Below are 18,555 nucleotides of genomic sequence, written 5' to 3'. Positions count from 1 at the left end.
CCTGCATCCCCCAGCTTCCAGCAGGATCACCCAGGTTCCTTTGGTAAAGATAGATGCCAACTGCCCTCTGTCCAACATGTCCAGGGCAACTATAGACTGCCAACACCTGACTGGGTGCACTTCAAAGATGGCACCAGGAATCCCAGGACAGATAATGTTGAAATAAGTAGTTAATAAGACCTGTAACAATACTAAACATTGCAGAAATCATTAAACAAGAAATAATTGGAAAGTTAAGGTACTTCAACCTTTATAAAGACAAGACAAATCAAATTATCAAAAATAGCCTGGAGGACGGGTTCGTAGAATGCTTTCATTTCCGAAAAGAATATGTTGTGGAGCTAACTAGGGCTGAAGCTACTTTTGATCTCGTATGAGTGAGTTAGATCCATACGTGGGTCACAAGAACAATTAAAGGTAGTATTAGATTAAAAGAAGAGGCTTATAAAGTTTAAGAATAAGAGTAAACCTGAGGATCGCAAGGGTTTTATAAATTAGCAAAGGATGCGCAAAACATTGAGAAAAAGGGTAACAAAAAATGAAAGTGAACTAGCCATGCATATAAAAATAGATTATACAAGCTTTTAAGCATACAATAAAAGAGGAAGGCAGCCCCTGAGAGGCAGAGACAAAGGAAGTTACATGGGGAATGAGATATCGCAGAGATGTTGAACGCCTACATCTGTCTTCAGTGGAAGATTCAAATTACATACCAGAAACAAAAGGGTAATTAAATGGTTAATATGAATGAAGAACTTGAAGTAATTAGTATCAGCAGAAAGACGTATCACCGAAACATGTGGAATGAAAAACTGCCAAATCCCCATCACATGATTGACTATTTCCCAGGGTTCCAGATGAGATAGTTGTTGAGATGATGTATGAATTGATTATGATTTTCCAAAATCCCACAAACTCCAGAAAGTTCCCAGTAGTTTGTAAGAGTCAGTAAATGTAATGCCACTATTCAAGAATGGGGAGACAACGGAAGCACAGAAAGAGTTATAAGCCAATTAGCCTAATATCACTCATCAGGGAAATGCTGAAATCCATTCTTCAGCATGTCTTACTAATGCATTGGCAAAAGTGAGGACTGCAGATGCTGGAAACCAGAGTTTAGATCAGAGTGGTGCTGGAAAAGCACAGCAGGTCAGGCAGCATCCGAGGAGCAGGAAAATCGACGTTTGGGCAAAAGCCCTTCACCAGGAATGGAAGCAGGAAGTATCCAGGGTGGAGAGATAAATATGGGGGGGGGGGGGTTGCGACTGGAGAGAAGGTAGCAAGGAGTACAATAGGTGAATGGGTATGGGGATGGAGGTGATAGGTCAGAGGGAAGGGTGGAGCAGATGGTTGGGAAGGGAGATTGGCAGGTAGGACAGGTCATGAGGATGGTGCTGAGCTGGAAGGTTGGAACTGAGGTAAGATGGGGGAGGGGAAATGAGGAAACTGGTGAAGTTCCAAATACTTTACCGCAGAACCCTTCAACCCCAGGGCATCAATGTGGACTTCACCAGTTTCCTCATTTCCCTTCCCCCAACTTACCCCAGTTCCAACCTTCCAGCTCAGCACTGTCCTCATGATCTGTCCTACCTGCCAAATTCCCTTCCCACCCATCTGCTCCACCCTTCCCTCTGACCTATCACCTTCATCCCCACCTCCATTCACCTATTATACTCATTGTACCTTCTCCATCTCCAACCTCTCCCCACCACCCCCCTCCATCCCCCATTTATCTCTCCACCCTGGAGGCTTCCTGCCTCCCTCCTAATGAAGGGCTTTTGCCTGAAATGTGAATTTTCCTGCACTTCAGATGCTGCCTGACCTGCTGTGCTTTTCCAGCACCAGTCTGATCTAAACCCTGTCTTAATGATGCGTTTTAGCAATCATTGTATAATCAGATAGTCAACATGGTTTTAAAAAAGATAAACTGTATTTGACAAATTTATTAGAATTTTGTGAGGACGTAACTCATATGGTGGATAAAGGGAATGCCATCAGATGTAACATACTTGGACTTCCGAAAGGCACAAAGTGCCTTACAGAAAATTAATATGTAAGTTCAGACCTAATGGAGTGTGGGATAATATCTTGTCATGTGTGGAACATTGGAGAATGGACTGGAAGCAGACAGGAGAGATAAAAAGAGCATTTGTAAGTTGTAACTGATAAAATGCCATAAAAATCAATGCCAGGGCTTCACCAATTCACAATTCATGTTAATGACTTTGAAGATGGGACTTGAGAGTAGTGCATCCAGGTTTGCTGACAAGACAAAGCAAGGCAGGAATGCAAACTATAAGGAGCACTGAAAGAGATTTCAAATTGATATAGGTAGTTTAAGTGAGTGGACAACAAGGTGAAAGATGGAATAGAATGTGGTGAAATGTGAGGTTATTCACCTTAATACAGAAAGGCATAATAATAACGTGGGCAATGTTTAATTTTTGAGAGACTCTTTTAAGGAAGCAGAAGGTTAGCATGCAGGACCAACAAACAATCAGGAAAGCAAACGTTGACTTATTGCAATGTGTGAAGTACAAGAAGAAGAAAGTCTTTCTACAACTGTGTTGAGCTTTTGTGAGGCAAATTTGGGGACAGTAATGTGTGCAATATTTGGTCTCCAAATGTGAAAAAATACTTGCCCTGGAAGTCCAGTAGATTGGATCCTGAGATGAAACATTTGTCCTATGGTGAAAGACCGAGTACATTTGGCCTTTAATTTAGAAGAATATAGGTGATCATATTGATAAATTCAGAAGGGGCTTGACAGGGCAGACACTGGAAATTGTTTTGTCTTCCTAGAGAAGCTAAAACACATGGGCACAGTCTGAGGGGAAGGGGGCAATTGTTTTTAGGAATAAGGAGGAAAACCATGACCAGGAAAAATTAGGGTTCATTGATACTCGTCCTGGGTCCCACTATGTTATCAGCATACAGGAACAGGTTTTCAATCACTTCATGACAATAGCTTTTTGTTTTACAGCTGTCTTCTTTCTGGTCTGTAGGAAAAAGAAACATGCGCAACCATGAGGCGGGGGCTCAGTTTTGTATGTAATTTCCTTCATACCTGTTGGAATTCTCTATCTTTGTCCATATACTCCCAGTAGTCTGTGACTAAGAAGACTCCATATACGTCTTTCAGTGCTTCCAAAAGGCTCTTTTCATTGTCCAGGTCAGCTTTCACAATCTCAGCTCCAAGATGTTTTAATTCTTGAATTGCTTTTTTTCTTGGGTTCCGAGTAATAGCTCTTACCTTGAATGAACCATCCTTCAAAAAGGCCATCGCCACTGATCCACCTTGATATCCTGCCCAAGATGAAAAATGTCCATTCATTTTATTAGTGAGGAATGTCCACAACTTGAATCTTTCACAGTAAGTATAAAGGAACTGTTTTGGAACTCTTGTTTATCTGTTCCTCTACCTTTAAGGCCACCAAGTCCATTGAATAAAAATCTATTCATCCACTTGCGTATATGCTCCCTCGGAAGAAGTGCTGTACATAGCCTGAGGCTAAATAGAGGCTAATTTCTAAGTCTCATTGAAGCATGCCTTTTGAAATCAGGTCTTACTTGTTTATTGATGGGTTCACTATCTGTTAATTTTGGAGACAGTGAGGTCTGCAGATGCTGGAGATCAGAGTTGAGTGTGTGTTGCTGGAAAAGCACAGCAAGTCAGGCAGCATCTGAGGAGCAGGAAAATCGACATTTTGAGCCAGAGCCCTTCATCAGGAATGAGTCTGGGAGCCTCGAGGATGAACAGATATATGGGAGGGGGCTGGGCTGGGGAGGATGTAGCTGAGAGTCCAGTAAGTGAATGGAGGTGGGGGTAAAGGTGATTGGTCGGAGAGAAGGGTGGAGCAAATAGGTGAGAAGGAAGATTAACATGTGGGACAGGTCATGAGAGCGGTGCTGAGCTGGAAGATTGGAACGGGGGTAAGGTGGTGGGAGGGGAAATGAGGAAACTGGTAAAGTCCACATTTATGCCCTGGGGTTGAAGGGTTCGAGGTGGAAGATAAGACATTCTTCCTTCAGGCGTTGGGTGGTGAGGGAGTGGCGATGGAGGAGGCCCAGGACCTGCATGTACTCAGCAGATTGGGAGGGGGAGTTGAAATGTTCGGCCACGAGGTGGTCGGGTTGATTGGTGCAGGTGTTCCAGAGATATTCTCTAAAGTGCCCTGCAAGAAGGCATCCAGTCTTCCCAATGTAGAGGAAACCGCATCGAGAGAAACAGATACAATAAATGCTGTGTGGAAGGGCAGGTGAAACTTTGATGGATGTGGAAGGCTCTTTGGGGCCTTGGACAGAGGTAAGGGGGGAGGTGTGGGCGCAGGTTTTGCAATTCCTGTGGTGGCAGGGGAAGGTGCCAGAAAGGGAGGGTGGCTTGTTGGGGGACGTGGAAATGACCAGGTGGTCGCAGAGAGAACAGTCTTTGAGGAAAGTGGATAGGGGTGGGGAGGGAAATATATCCCTGGTGGTGGGATCCATTTGTGGGTGGCGGAACTGTTGGCAGATGATGTCATTTATGCGGAGGTTGTTGGGTGGAAGGTGAGGACCGGGGGTGGTGGGGGGGGGCTTATGCCCGAAATATCGACTCTCCTGCTCCTCGGATGCTGCCTGACCTGCTGTGCTTTTCCATTATTTCCTTGGCCCTGCATTGTGTGATCAGGGACAGTTTTGTAATCTGAAGGTCAAGCTTTCACTGGATTATTTTAAGCCTAGAGCAGATCTCTGGAATCCCTGACAGTTTCCCTTGTTTACCAGAATAAGGAAGGTCATAGGTTTGATCCTGAGGTAGCTAGGCATTGCATTAAGCCTCTGTGCCAGGAGCAAATCACTCAGACTCCTGTGGCTGGATTTTATGTGCTCCATTGGGGCAGGCTTAGAATGCATTGGAGACTGCAACTTAGCAAGGGAAGGCCAGTAGGAGGTGGAGGGCATTTGGTGGTGTTGCTGATTGGGAGGTGGTCATGCCATTGTCTTTCTGCCACCACATGAGAGATGGTGAACTTCCTGTCTTCAGCTCAACTTCAAGTTATCAACAACTGGTGTGTGTGTGTGTGTGTGTGTGTGTGTGTGTGTTATTTTGTTTTCTGGAAAGACCACCAGTCAAAGCTGGGTACTTGGTGCCGATCCCTTACTTCAGGTGCAATCCTAAAGCAGCCATGGGACCCACAGGCACAGTTGAGACTGAGGAATTGCTAGCTGTCATGTCCTAAAAAGGTGACTCCTAATTTTAAATAAGTGCCCCTAGTTCTTTGCTCACGCAAATGGAGAAACAGTTTTTCCACGTTCACCTTGTCAAGATATTTCAGGATGGTATAGAACTTCAATCAAGGAGCTCCTCACCTTTCTAAATCCCCAGCCCTCCCCTGCCTGTCACCGCACCCAGTCACCCAATGGATGCTGCCAACCGTGAAGTTGTGCCCAACTTGAGTCTATTCCTTCAAAAGGGGGAAGGAAAGAAGGTAGCTGGACAAAAGTAAAATTACTGATTGATTCAAAATGAGTGAATCTGAAACCTAAGATTTAAACTGTGGCAGTTTCTATTTTAAGCAGATCCTTTAATCAGTGCCTTCTTTAGGACTTTCAGCGTTCCCTTCACAATGATATTCAATAAGCTGCAGCTTTGCTCATTTCAAAGCAGGGGCTCTGATTTCCAGCACAAGTTATTTTAGGCGTGATAACAACAATCAATAACTGCTTGTCACTTTGATTACATGATCTGAGTCACTTGCTCCGAAAGTGTTTGTATCCCCAAATGCAATTACTGATACAACTTCACTGCAAGGCTATCCAAATGATACTTAATTTAATCATTACCACTTTAACTTCTGCATTCAAGTTTTGAACAAAAATGTAAAAGACTATCTAATTTGATTCTTCACTGAAAAGCTGTGAACTGATGGAAGTTGGATGATTGTATAAACTCCACATCTTCTACATTTTCCCTTGATCAAGAGGACAATTAGGTGCCAATGCTTGTGCTGCACTTTAAGCAATAAATTCAGTAGAAGCTTTAACAGATAATTGTCCAGCCTGTGGTGGCTGTCATTCATTATAAGAAGCACTTGTTTGTTGACGCTTTCCTCACTTGCAATATGGCTGTGATTTGTGTGGGAAATTGCTTGCTTCAACCCACACAGTGATTGTTGTTACAGTCATCCATGATAGCACTGATTCATGCACTTAATAGATACCCTTGAGAAATTAATTGCTCTGCAATATGTCATACATATATTGATATCAAGATTATTGATTAAAAAGATGATTACATGTCATTTTATCAATCTTCTTCTGCATGGCAAGCATTCTCTTCCAGAGGTTACATTTAAACTATTATCTCAATGTCAGAAAATTACCTTATAGAATATTAAATTAAGAACTGAAAGAACTGCAGATGCTAGAAATTAGAAACAAAACCAGAAATTGCTGGAAACGCTCAGCAGGTCTGGCAGCATCCTCAGAAGGGTTGTGAGTTTTTAGGAAAGGTCACTGGATCCAAAACATTAACTCTGATTTCTCTCCATGGATGATGATGCCAGACCTGCTCAGCTTTTGTCGCAATTTTGGTTTTTGTTACAAAATATAAAGGTATTTTGTCCTGATAGTGTTCTAAAAGCAGAATCTTTCTGGAAGATTACCAAAGCCAGTCTGAAGGAGGCTTTGTTTTCACTTGAAGAGATTAGGACATTATTAAGGTCGATTAAGAGATTATTTATCACCATTTGGAAAGAGAAAATAAAACAATGTGCAAAGGATGACGCAAAGTGCTTCACGGCAAGTTAACTGCGTTGAATTGTTGCTATCATTAGAGTATATCAGATAGTCAAAATGACAATCTATTAAAGGATTTAAAGATGACAACAAATATTTAATACTTGAGATACTGGGGGTTGGAAAGCTGAGGTAATTTAACAAAGGCTGTTAGATGTCATGCTTTCCATATATTATAGTAATCGATATTGTCACCACAAGCTGTAAGACCAGATAGATTGCTGCATTTGGACTAAAGATATCCTTTTCAATCATGGTTCACAGTCCCTTGATACAGACAAGAACAACAGCTAAAGATCAATGTTATGGGTTAGGCAAAGCTACCAGGATCACGGATGAGAAGAGAATCTAGATGTTGACACAGATCAGGAAAAGAGTTATATAGCACCATGAATGTCCCCATAAACATTGTAGTCTGCTTCTTCTGGCATGGCTTTGCTATTCAAAGAAGAACAGCCAAGGAGTTGTAAGTAGGTACGTAGAATTAACTAATAGTATAGTAGAGCATCTAGTCACTAAAGAATTCCATACATAACATATTGGAAGAGAGGAAAAATCTTAAAATGAACAAATGTTAAAATAGCTTCTTTTAAATGCCTGCACCCAATAATGCAACCCTCTCTACTTGCCCAGTAAAAAGGAACAATGAGATACACTGTCCTCATCAAGTACCATGGACAATCTTTCATTCTTCGACTACTGTCTCATGATACATCATTCAAGATGAGTTCTCAGACCATCTTTGAAATGCCTTTCCTCCAATTTTATCTTCCATGTTGCGTGTGTATGATCCTATGATTGTTCTCCCTGATCTCTATCCCGATCACACTAAATAACACTCCACTGTACGTGTTTAAGAATTTTGTGACTTCGGAGAAAATTAGAGTGTGACACACAAATGGAGAAAGCAGCCATCACCTTTGCTGACTTGTGAAATGTGCTGATACTCAGGAACAAAGTGCAGGTTATGTGGCTGGTATTCTCGGCACTTTGTGTATGGCTGTGAAAAAGCAGATGACTTCCAGATATCAGGAAAGAAAGCTCAACCATTTTCTCCTTTGTTGATTCCTGCACACTGTGAATTTTTAAATGAGAGGAATAAAATCATAACTGTGGCTGTTCTCTCAAGAGCGAATTGCCCAAGTATGTTAGCGCAAATCATGCAGAGGCAATGTTGTTGGGCTACATATGTTCACAGGATGAAGACAGTTCTTAATACTGGCAATGGACCCCATGCATTATACCAAAATTGGGTAAGAAAATGTGCCCTTTATCAGTTGACTAGTCAGTACATATCCATTACGAACACCACTTAGAAGAAGCAGTGAGTGTTGCAAGAGCCCTAGGTAGCTGACTTCAATACCCATTACCAAGACAGCACAGTCATACCACTCCTGACCAGGCTGGCAGAGTCCTGAGAGCCTATCCGCCAGACTGGCCCTGTAGCAAGTAATGAGGTAACCAACAAGAAAGAAAATCTTAATTAATTTAATGAACTTCACCCTCAACATTCATTGAGTCATAGAGATGCACAGCACAGAAACAGACCCTTCGGTTCAACTCATGCATGATGACCAGATATTCCAACCCAATTTAATCCCACCTGCCAGCACTTGGCCCATATCCCTCCAAACCCTTCCTAGTCATATACCCATCCAGATGGTTTTTAACTGTTGCAATTGTACCAGCCTCCAACGCTTCCTCTGGCAGCTCATTCCACACATGTACACCCTCTGAATGAAAACGTTGCCCCTTAGGTCTCTTTTATATCTTTCCTCTCCCACCACTAGTTGTGGACTCCCCTACCCCAGGGAAGAGACATTGTCTATTTACCATAACCATGCCCCTCTTGCTTTTATAAACCTCTATAAGGTCACCCCTCAATCTCCGAAGCTCCAAGGAAAACAGCCCCAGCCTGTTCAACCGCTCCCTACAGCTCAAATCCTCCAAGGTAAAACCAATGACTACAGATGCTGGAAACCAGGTTTTGGATTACTGGTGCTGGAAGAACACAGCAGCTCAGGCAGAATCCAAGGAGCAGCAAAAATCCTTCAACCCTAGCAACATCCTTGTAAATCTTTTCAGAACCTCCTTCCGATTGGAAAGAGATCAAAATTTCAAGCAACATTCCAAAGGTGGCCGAACCAATGTCCTGTACAGCTGCAACATGACCTCCCAACTCCTGTACTCAATACTCTGACCAATAAAGGAAAGCATACCAAATGCCGTCTTCACTATCCTATCTACCTGTGAATACACTTTAGGAACTATGAATTTGCTCTCGAAGGTCTCTTTTTTCAGCAACACTCCACTGGATCTTACCATTAAGCATATAAGTCCGGCTAGGATTTGCTTTCCCAAAATACAGCACCTTGCATTTATCTAAACTAAACTCCATCTGCCACTCCTAATTGCATTGGCCCATCTGATCAAGATCCCGTTGTAATCTGAGGTAACCTTCTTCGCTTCCACTACACCTCCAAGTTTGGTGTCACCTGCAAACTTACTAACTAAATCTCTTATGCTCACATCCAAATCATTCATATAAATGACAAAAAGTAGTGGACTCAGCACAGATCCTTGTGGCACTCCATTGCTCACAGGCCTCCAGTCCTGAAAGCAACCCTCCACCACCACTCTCTGTCTTCTACCTTTGAGCCAGTTCTGTATCCAAATGGCTAGTTCTCCTTGTATTCCATGAGATCTAATCTTGCTAATCAATATCCCATGGGGAACCTTGCTAAATGTCTTACTGAAGTCCATAGAGATCACATCTACTGCTCTGCCCTCATCAATCCTCTTTGTTACTCCTTCAGAAAACTCAATCAAGTTTGTGAGACATGATTTCCCATGCACAAAGCCATGCTGACTATCCCTATTCAGTCCTTGCCTTTCCAAATACATGTACATCCTGTCCCTCAGGATTCCTCCAACAACTTGCCCTCCATTGATGTCTAGCTCAACAGTCTATAGTTCCCTGGCTTATCCTTACCACCTTTCTTAAACAGTGGCACCATGTTAGCCAACCTCCAGTCTTCCAGCACCTCACCTGTGACTACCGATGATACAAATATCTCAGCAAGAGGCTCAGCAATCACTTCCTTAGCTTCCCACAGAGTTCCAAGGTACATCTGATCAGGTCCTGGTGATTTATCCACTTTTATGCATTTCAAGACATCCAGCACTTCCTCCTCTGTAACATGGACATTTTTCAACGTCACCATCTATTTCCCTACATTCTATATCTTCAATGTCCTTTTCCACAGTAAATACCACCATTGCAGACAAATCTGTTCATGACTATAACAGTGGAAGATCACTATTCAGTGTTTGTTGAGACAAAGTTCCATTTCACACTGAATATATCCTAATTTGTGCTGTATGGCAAAACAAACACGCTAAAGAGGATGGAGTTTAAAGACAGCTAACAACTCAAAATGGCATCTATAAGTTTACTATGGGCATCAGCAGCAGCAGACCTGTATTCTCCCACAACTCTTGACCCTGTGACCTGGTATATCCTTCACTTCATCATTAGTCTCAAGCCAGGGTCAACCCTGCTTCAGGAGAGTGCAGAAATGCATACCAACAGCTGCACCAAGTAAACCTAAAAATGTATGGCAATCTGATGAAGTTACAACATAGGAGTGCTTGCATTTCAAACAGTGGAACCAGCATGTGGTAAACAAAAGCAATCACACAGCAGCAATTCAGACCCTGTAGTCCTTCAGTGTCCTATCATGAATGATGGGTGGACAATGAAAAATCTAACAAGGTTCCACAAAGATCCTCCTCAATAACAGGGTAGCCCAACACTTCAGATAAGAAGCGTTTATCAACATCTACAGCCAGGAGTGTTTAATAGATAACCCATCTCAACTTCCTGCTGAGGTCTCCAAGACCATAAATGTCAGTCTTCAGCCAATTCAGTATACTGTATAATACACGATATCATATAATGCACTGGAAGCTGCAAAAGCTATAGGCACTGACAACATCCTGATGATAACACTAGAGATTAGTGTTAAAACTAACTGTGCTCCTAGCCAGACTGTTCCAAAACAAATATGGCAATTAGATGATGCTATTTATTGTTCAACTGTTTTAGTGGATTATAAGTAAAGATGTCATAACTTATAACCAGATAAACAAGGAACTAGGAGAGAAGGTAACAAGAAGGGCTAATCACCAGAACCCATACTTACATACATCAGACTCAGCCAGCAATGCCTTTCTCTTAAGGGGAAGCCTCATACCTGGCTCAATGTGCTCACAAAAAAGCACTCAGTGAGCGTTATGCTCCAAGACACAGTTCCAGTGCTTGTGTTCCTACTATCTTGGAGTTATAGCCCACATTGGTGCAGTGCTTTTTTTTCACAACCAGGGTGATTTTGGAAGAACTAGTCTGTGTCCACCTTTGGCTATGGTCCCACCATCTTGCACAGATACTGCCCTATTAAAGACTCTATGTTATGGTTTCAAAGCATGTTTCCCTCATTTGTAATTCAAATATCTTCACCCCAGTGTCCTGAAGTAGGAACTCTCATGAGCTCTAAGTTTCTTATTTTCTGCCTGTACACTAGCCTCACATTTATTATAATGGCTGTATCATTGTTCTAGCTTTAGTTATGTACCGACTAACCTTTACATCTTTATTTCTTTCCTGCTCTCATTGCTGTGTTGACTACTAAGGTCAATTATCATTTTTTTTGTATGCATGGTACACATGGTGTGCTGTTACAATTCCAGTTCAATTATCTAACTTATTAATAAACCACATTTTCTTTTGAATTACTTTTTTATTTGAATTCATTCAAAGGGTGGGAGCATTGCTGACTAGGCCAGCATTTAGTGTCCATCCTTAATTGCCCGGAGGAAAGTTAAGAGTTAAACTTATTGCTGGTGTCTGGAGTCACATATTGTCCAGACCAGGTAAGAATGCCAGTGTCATTCCCTAAAGAACATTACCTGTGTCTCTGGATTAACAGTCTAGCAATAATATTACCAGGCCATGGCTTCCTGTATGCACAGCTGAAAAGAAAACTTAGACCAAAATATTTTTAAAATTGCCAGTTGATGATGTCTGGAGTCCTGAGTAAACCCTTTCCAACTTAATCACCACCTCAATGGGGTGACACGAGAGTGTGTGTGAGAGTGAGTGTGTGTGTATGAGGGTAAATGTGTGTGAGAGACTGAGTGTACAAGAGTGAGTTGTCTGCATGTGAGAGTACTTGAGGTAGAGTGAGTCTGTGAGAGAGTGAGTATGAGAGACTGAGTATGTGTGCATCAGTGTGTGAATGTGACATAATGATTGCATGAGTGATCAAATGGGCGGCACAGTGGCACAGTGGTTAGCACTGCTGCCTCACACCACCTGAGACCCGGGTTCAATTCCCGACTCAGGCGACTGACTGTGTGGAGTTTGCACGTTCTCCCTGCGTCTGCGTGGGTTTCCTCCGGGTGCTCCGGTTTCCTCCCACAGTCCAAAGATGTGCAGGTCAGGTGAATTGGCCATGCTAAATTGCCCATAGTGTTAGGTAAGGGGTAAATGCAGGGGTATGGGTGGGTTGCGGGTCGGTGTGGACTTGTTGAGCCTGTTTCCACACTGTAAGTAATCTAATCTGTCACTGCATTTGTCAGTGAGTATGTGTGAATGAGGGAATGAGTGTGAGGGAGAAGAGTGTGTGTGTGAGAGAAAGACAGAAAGAGAGAGAGTGTGTGTGTGTGAGACAGAGTGAGTTTTTGTGAGAGTGAGTGTTTGTCAAAGAGAGTGATTTTTTTTGTGAGAATGAGAGGTTCCAGATAGGATACCCCAAATTATAAAGCTTCCTGGTGAGGATGGATGAGCTGAATAACATTCTATTAGTTTTCATAATTATTTGTTGCACCTTTTTATACTTCATGCGTTCAGACATCCAACGTAAATTAACAAAGCCTATTCTTGTGAATATTGCTGCCCAGATTTTTTTTCGGAAACATGTACGAAGCAGAGCTACAGGTTGCATTATATGAATGACTAAATTGTCTGTAACATCTGGCACTGCCATGGTTGTAAAGTGTATTATACATAAATCTGAACTTTTGACGTGTTTATAAATAAAAACATGCACAAAAGCCAAGAAGATGTGGCAAACCTATCTAAAACAGTTCCCAATTCTGGGCACCTGAAGGATGGGGGTTGATGATGGTTGTGGTGGAGGTGGGTTATGACGGTACAAGAAGCAGATAAATCACCAATGTCCCAAGATAAAACTGGTTTAATATTCATTTTCAACATTTTCATTAAATTTACAACTAGTTTTCAACTAACTAATCAAATAAGACTTGCCAAGGTTGTGCCCAGAAAGTTAATTGGGTGGCACGGTGGCTTAGTGGTTAGCACTGCTGCCTCACAGGATCAGAGACCCAGGTTCGATTCCCGCCTCAGGCAACTGTCTGTGTGGAGTTTGCACATTCTCCATGTGACTGCTTGGGTTTCCTCCGGGTGCTCCGGTTTCCTCCCACAAAAGATGTGCAAGTAGGTGAATTGGCCATGCTAAAATTGCCCGTAGTGTTAGGTGAAGGGGTAAATGTAGGGGAATGGGTCTGGGTGGGTTGCTCTTCGGAGGGTCGGTGTGGACTTGTTGGGCCGAAGGGCCTGTTTCCACACTGTAAGTAATCTAATTTAAACAAAAAACCGAATAAACTGTGGATGCTGGGAATCTGAATTGGAAATCTAGTTCTGAAGAAGGTAACTGGACTCAAAACATTCACTCTGATTTCTCTCCACAGATGCTGCTAGACCTGCTGAAATTTTCAATCAATTTCTGTTTTTGTTTCAGGTAACATTTGCTGTTGGTAAGGTTAACTTTGCACAATAATGAATTGGTGGAATAATCGTGATTGCAGAACACCTTCTGCAGGCGATACATAATAGCTCAAGAAGGCAGTGAGCAACTGAGCATAGTAATTATTTTAGTCGTGCCTGGGTTACCGTGAGAACAAGTAAACAAAAGGTGCCAAAGGGTACAAACATGTCCCAGTGAAGAAACAACACCTTAAAGAGGAACAGGCAATGGAATAAAAAGAATAAACATGCCTAATATACAGTAACTAGATTTTTACTGAGTCTCATTGGAGTCATAAATGATCTGACATTAACAATTTCTCCTCTTTTCTAATGATCTCATCAGGTTTCCTATTGTGCATCAAAAATCTTCATTAATGATTGACTTTTGGCAGCAAGCTATTATATGCACGCACTGCATCCATGATGCATGTAATTTGAGCCATTACATTCTTTCCTAAGTGGCACAGATGGATGTGGTTTTTTAAAACTAAATTAGTATTGATTATATCACAATTAAAGCCTATCACAACAATCCACAGCTGCAATCAATAATAAAACTACTCAACAGATGACAAACCAGCATTTTTATTATTAGATTACATCCTAAAATTCAGCTGGAGACACAGAAGATTAACACACCCATGCATCATCCTCCCCATTTTAACATTACTGATCACTCATTGCTGTCAATAGTATGGTTACTTTGATGCTCATCATTTTTTTTTTGTCAATCATGTCACAAATCTTTATTGTAAATAACACAAATTTGAAGTTTCCATGGTGAATAGAATATGATTCTAATGAATGAGCATGGAGAATTTTGTGGCTCAGTGGAGAAAGTCCCAGCCTCTGAGACAGAAGCTCCAGGGGTTCAAGAACCACTCTAAGACTTGATGGCCAAGCAAGGTATAATCTTGGTTCAGTATCTACTTATAAATCCTTCAATACAAGCATATGTCAGGTGATAAGAGCAGGAGCCATGTAATAGAAAGAACATTGAAACCTCTACCATCATTATTCATAGCTCTAGACTACAGCATGCATGTAAAAGTGTATATTCCCATATGAATTCAGACCCCTTGAATAACCAATATGGATCACAATAGTGCCAACAGGGGAGGTTTATTGAAATGGATTAGGGTTCCCTTGTTCTCCCATGGTAGAAGTCATAGCACCTGCAATGGACCTAAATGGCCAATTTTGAATCTTCTCATCCTAAGATTCTTCTTTGGGCTGTTGTAGGCTGCAGCGGGACATTGACAGGATGCAGAGATGGGCTGAGAGGTGGCAGATGGAGTTCAATCTGGATAAATGCAAGGTGATGCATTTTGGAAGGTCGAATTTGAAAGCTGAGTACAGGGTTAAGGATAGGATTCTTGGCAGTGTGGAGGAACAGAGAGATCTTGATGTTCAGGTACATAGACCCCTTAAAATGGCCACCCAAGTGGACAGGGTTGTTAAGAAAGCATATGGTTTTGGCTTTCATTAACAGGGGGATTGAGTTTAAGAGTCGTGAGATCTTGTTGCAGCTCTATAAAACTTTGCTTAGACCGCACTTGGAATACTGCGTCCAGTTCTGGTCGCCCTGTTATAGGAAAGATGTGGATGCTTTGGAGAGGGTTCAGAGGAGGTTTACCAGGATGCTGTCTGGACTGGAGGGCTAATCTTATGAAGAGAGGTTGACTGAGTTCGAACTTTTTTTCATTGGAGAAAAGGAGGAGGACAGGGGACCTAATTGAGGTATACAAGATAATGAGAGGCATAGATAGAGTCGATAGCCAGGGACTATTTCCCAGGGCAGAAATGACTAACACGAGGGGTCATAGTTTTAAGCTGGTTGGAGGAAAGTATAGAGGGGATGTCAGAGGCGGGTTCTTTACACAGAGAGTTGTGAGACCATGGAATGCGTTGCCAGCAGCAGTTGTGGAAACAAGGTCATTGGGGACATTTAAGAGACTACTGGACATGCATATGGTCACAGAAATTTGAGGGTGCATACATGAGGATCAGTGGTCGGCACAACATCGTGGGCTGAAGGGCCTGTTCTGTGCTGTACTGTTCTATGTTCTAATGGGTTATTAACTAATCAGCTAACATCTATGGTTGCAGATATTAACATTAGAAATCAGTTGGGTGTATTAGCATGGATGCACAGCCCATGGATAAGATTGCAGTATATGTTTCAAGAGTTGAACACAGACAGGCATATCGGATACTCAAATGGTTTATTATATAGGGCAGGTTCTCCTGATTTTGAAGCAAGAAGATTGCCCCAAAGTAAGTGCGATAAATAGACTGGATAGAGTTCAGCTGATGTGGATGGAAATTCTTCTTACATTTCCTCAGGCAGACACAATGGACACTGTTTTCAACATAGGAACATTATAATGATGAATGATTTGCTAATATTTGCACTGTACATGGCCTCAAGATACGAAAGAACTTTCTTTCCCAGAACAGTCACCGAAGATGCATATGGTTCAGCAATGATGGAACTACCAAAAAAAAACCACAATACAGCATCACAATGTTTCAGTCTTCAGAAATGTTAAGTGTAACAACTTGGATCACTGATCTTTTGTGGTTTATGTACTTTCTGAAGTTAAAATTCTGAATTCACATTAGCTACTGGAAGGTCAAATCGATATCAGTAAAGGTCTCAAATTATACTCGTAAAATGTAATTAATTCCTTGGTAATTTGAGAATCTCTTCAATCTTTTGAATCTGAGATCATAATCAGTCGTATTACGGTTATTATTCCCATAATATTCCTTTATTTTCAGACCATTAACTAATTCTAGTTTGATACAATACTCAGTATTAAAAGTAGTTTTGATAGTTCCCTTATCGACTTCAAAACACATTAGTCTAGGAAATCATCCCAAATATATTAGGAATTCACTGGTTTTATTACTTTGGCTGTTCTGTTTTCCTAGTCTACCTGAAAACTAAAATATCCATCATAACTAAATTGGTCTTCATCTATACTTCCTTGATCTATATATTAATATTTTCCACACTGTGTTTAAGTGTGTCTGAGCTAATTCCAACATCATTTTTGTTGCCAGACAAATCCAAGAAAAATACCAAGATATTGAAAACTCTGCATTGTATTTATTTGCCGAGTGACTAAACCATTTAACTCAGGAAATCATGATACTCTGCAATCTTTGCTCTAATGATTTGGATGTCGAGAAACTTTGTCGTAATCTTGCAACCGCTTCACGACAGGATTGTAACTGTCCTGAGTGGGAGATTTGAAATAGATGCATTTAAAATTTGGTCCAAGGTCAAGCAAGGCCATACATTAGCCCTATATTATTCCAAATCTACCTGATCGTGGCTATTCACCTTAGAAAGATCAATTAGCCATTGATGTCATTATTAAATATCATTGAGATGGAAAACATTCTAGCTAAGTTGCTTCTGTGAAATACTAAACTGACCACCATAAATATACATTATCTATTATTACTGAATGATTACAGGGTTGTTACCCACTCTGCAACAAGTTTGCAAACCACCCTCAATATTTTAATTCTACATGCAATTAACTAGGCCTTTCCTTGAATGTTGCTAAAACAAAACTCATCATCAACTCACATTTAGTTAGCAAATTATTCCATTACCTATCGATAAGAGATTTGAAAATGTGTTGAGAACTACCCATATCTCAGCTGTCAATTCTCTCAAAAAGCCACAATTGATAAGGCAACCCCAACACTGGATCAGCTGTGCCAGCTCAGCCTTGTACAAATTACAGCAATGAGCGTTTGACAACAATGACCTCCATCAGTCAACAAATGTCTTAACATACAGGAAGTTGTCATCATCACTTTCCTGTATCACAGCAAGACATGGACTATGAATCAGCAATACCTGAAGGTGCTAGAGAAATTCCATCCACAATATCAACTGGATTCAATGCAGGACAATCAAACAAATACTAAAAACCTCCTTGATGCCAGGTCCACAAGCATTCAGGCAAAATTCAAGCAAAGTAAATATTGATGGCCTATTCATTGTGTGTTCATGGCTGGTCCTTCTTCTTTCCCAAGTTGTTTCTGCAGATCTTACAGAATGGAATATTTAGCTCCCAAACATGAACAGCTTGTATCCAATCTTTATTGGCTACTGTAACATATCCTTTAAGTGAATTTGTGTAACCATGTCACTTGCTTTATTTCTTGTTACATGCACTTGTTTAATGAAATTTGCATTGGTGAGCAATGCTATATCCTGCCTATATGTTCACTAGTGTTCCATTCAACGTTTTGGCCAATACTGGGAGAAAACTGAAATGACAACTGACATATTCATCGTCAGGTGACTGATAAAAATGCAAAGTCAAATTCTTAATAATGTTCTTATTTTGTAAGTGGATTACCGAGTGAGGAGGAACTATGAAGCCCCGGTTCAATAAGTAGACTATGCTGAACTAACTAGAAGAGCAGAAGATATGCTATGGTTTGTAAGTAGGTACCAGGAGAAATCAGCCATTTAGAGTCATCGAATCATAGAGATGTACAGTACAGAAACAGACCCTTCAGTCCAACTCATCCATGCCGACCAGATATCCTAACCTAATCTGGTCCCATTTGCCAGCACCTGGCCCATATCCCTACAAAACCTTCCTAGTCATGTACTCATCCAGATGCCTTTTAAATGTACCAGCCTCCACCACTTCCTTTGGTAGCTCATTCCATACACACATCACCCTCTGTGTGAAAAGGTTGCTCCTTATGGCCTTTTTATATCTTTTCCCCTCTCACCCTAAACCTATGCCCTCTAGTTCTGGAATTCTACACCCCAGGGAATAGCCTATATCTATTTATCCTATCCACGCCCCTCATGAATTTAAAAAACCTCTATAAGGTCACCCCTTAGCCTCTGACACTCCAGAGAAAACAGCCCCAGCCTATTCAATGTACAGCTCGTACTCTCCAACCCT

The 18,555-nt window shown here is 41.4% G+C and overlaps 1 protein-coding gene across 1 annotated transcript in view; it reads right to left on the bottom strand.

The window, feature by feature from the left end:
• LOC132817535 (nmrA-like family domain-containing protein 1) overlaps positions 1-18,555 on the bottom strand; it is a 69,029-nt gene that overhangs the window by 26,872 nt on the left and 23,602 nt on the right. The window contains exon 2 of the mRNA XM_060828032.1: positions 3,068-3,306. Coding sequence (XP_060684015.1) covers positions 3,068-3,306 — 239 coding nt within the window. The remainder of the gene's footprint in view (positions 1-3,067; positions 3,307-18,555) is intronic.

This window comes from Hemiscyllium ocellatum, chromosome 7 (assembly GCF_020745735.1).
Source record: "Hemiscyllium ocellatum isolate sHemOce1 chromosome 7, sHemOce1.pat.X.cur, whole genome shotgun sequence".
NCBI lineage: Eukaryota > Metazoa > Chordata > Chondrichthyes > Orectolobiformes > Hemiscylliidae > Hemiscyllium > Hemiscyllium ocellatum.
This window is presented reverse-complemented; position numbering and strand designations above follow the sequence as displayed.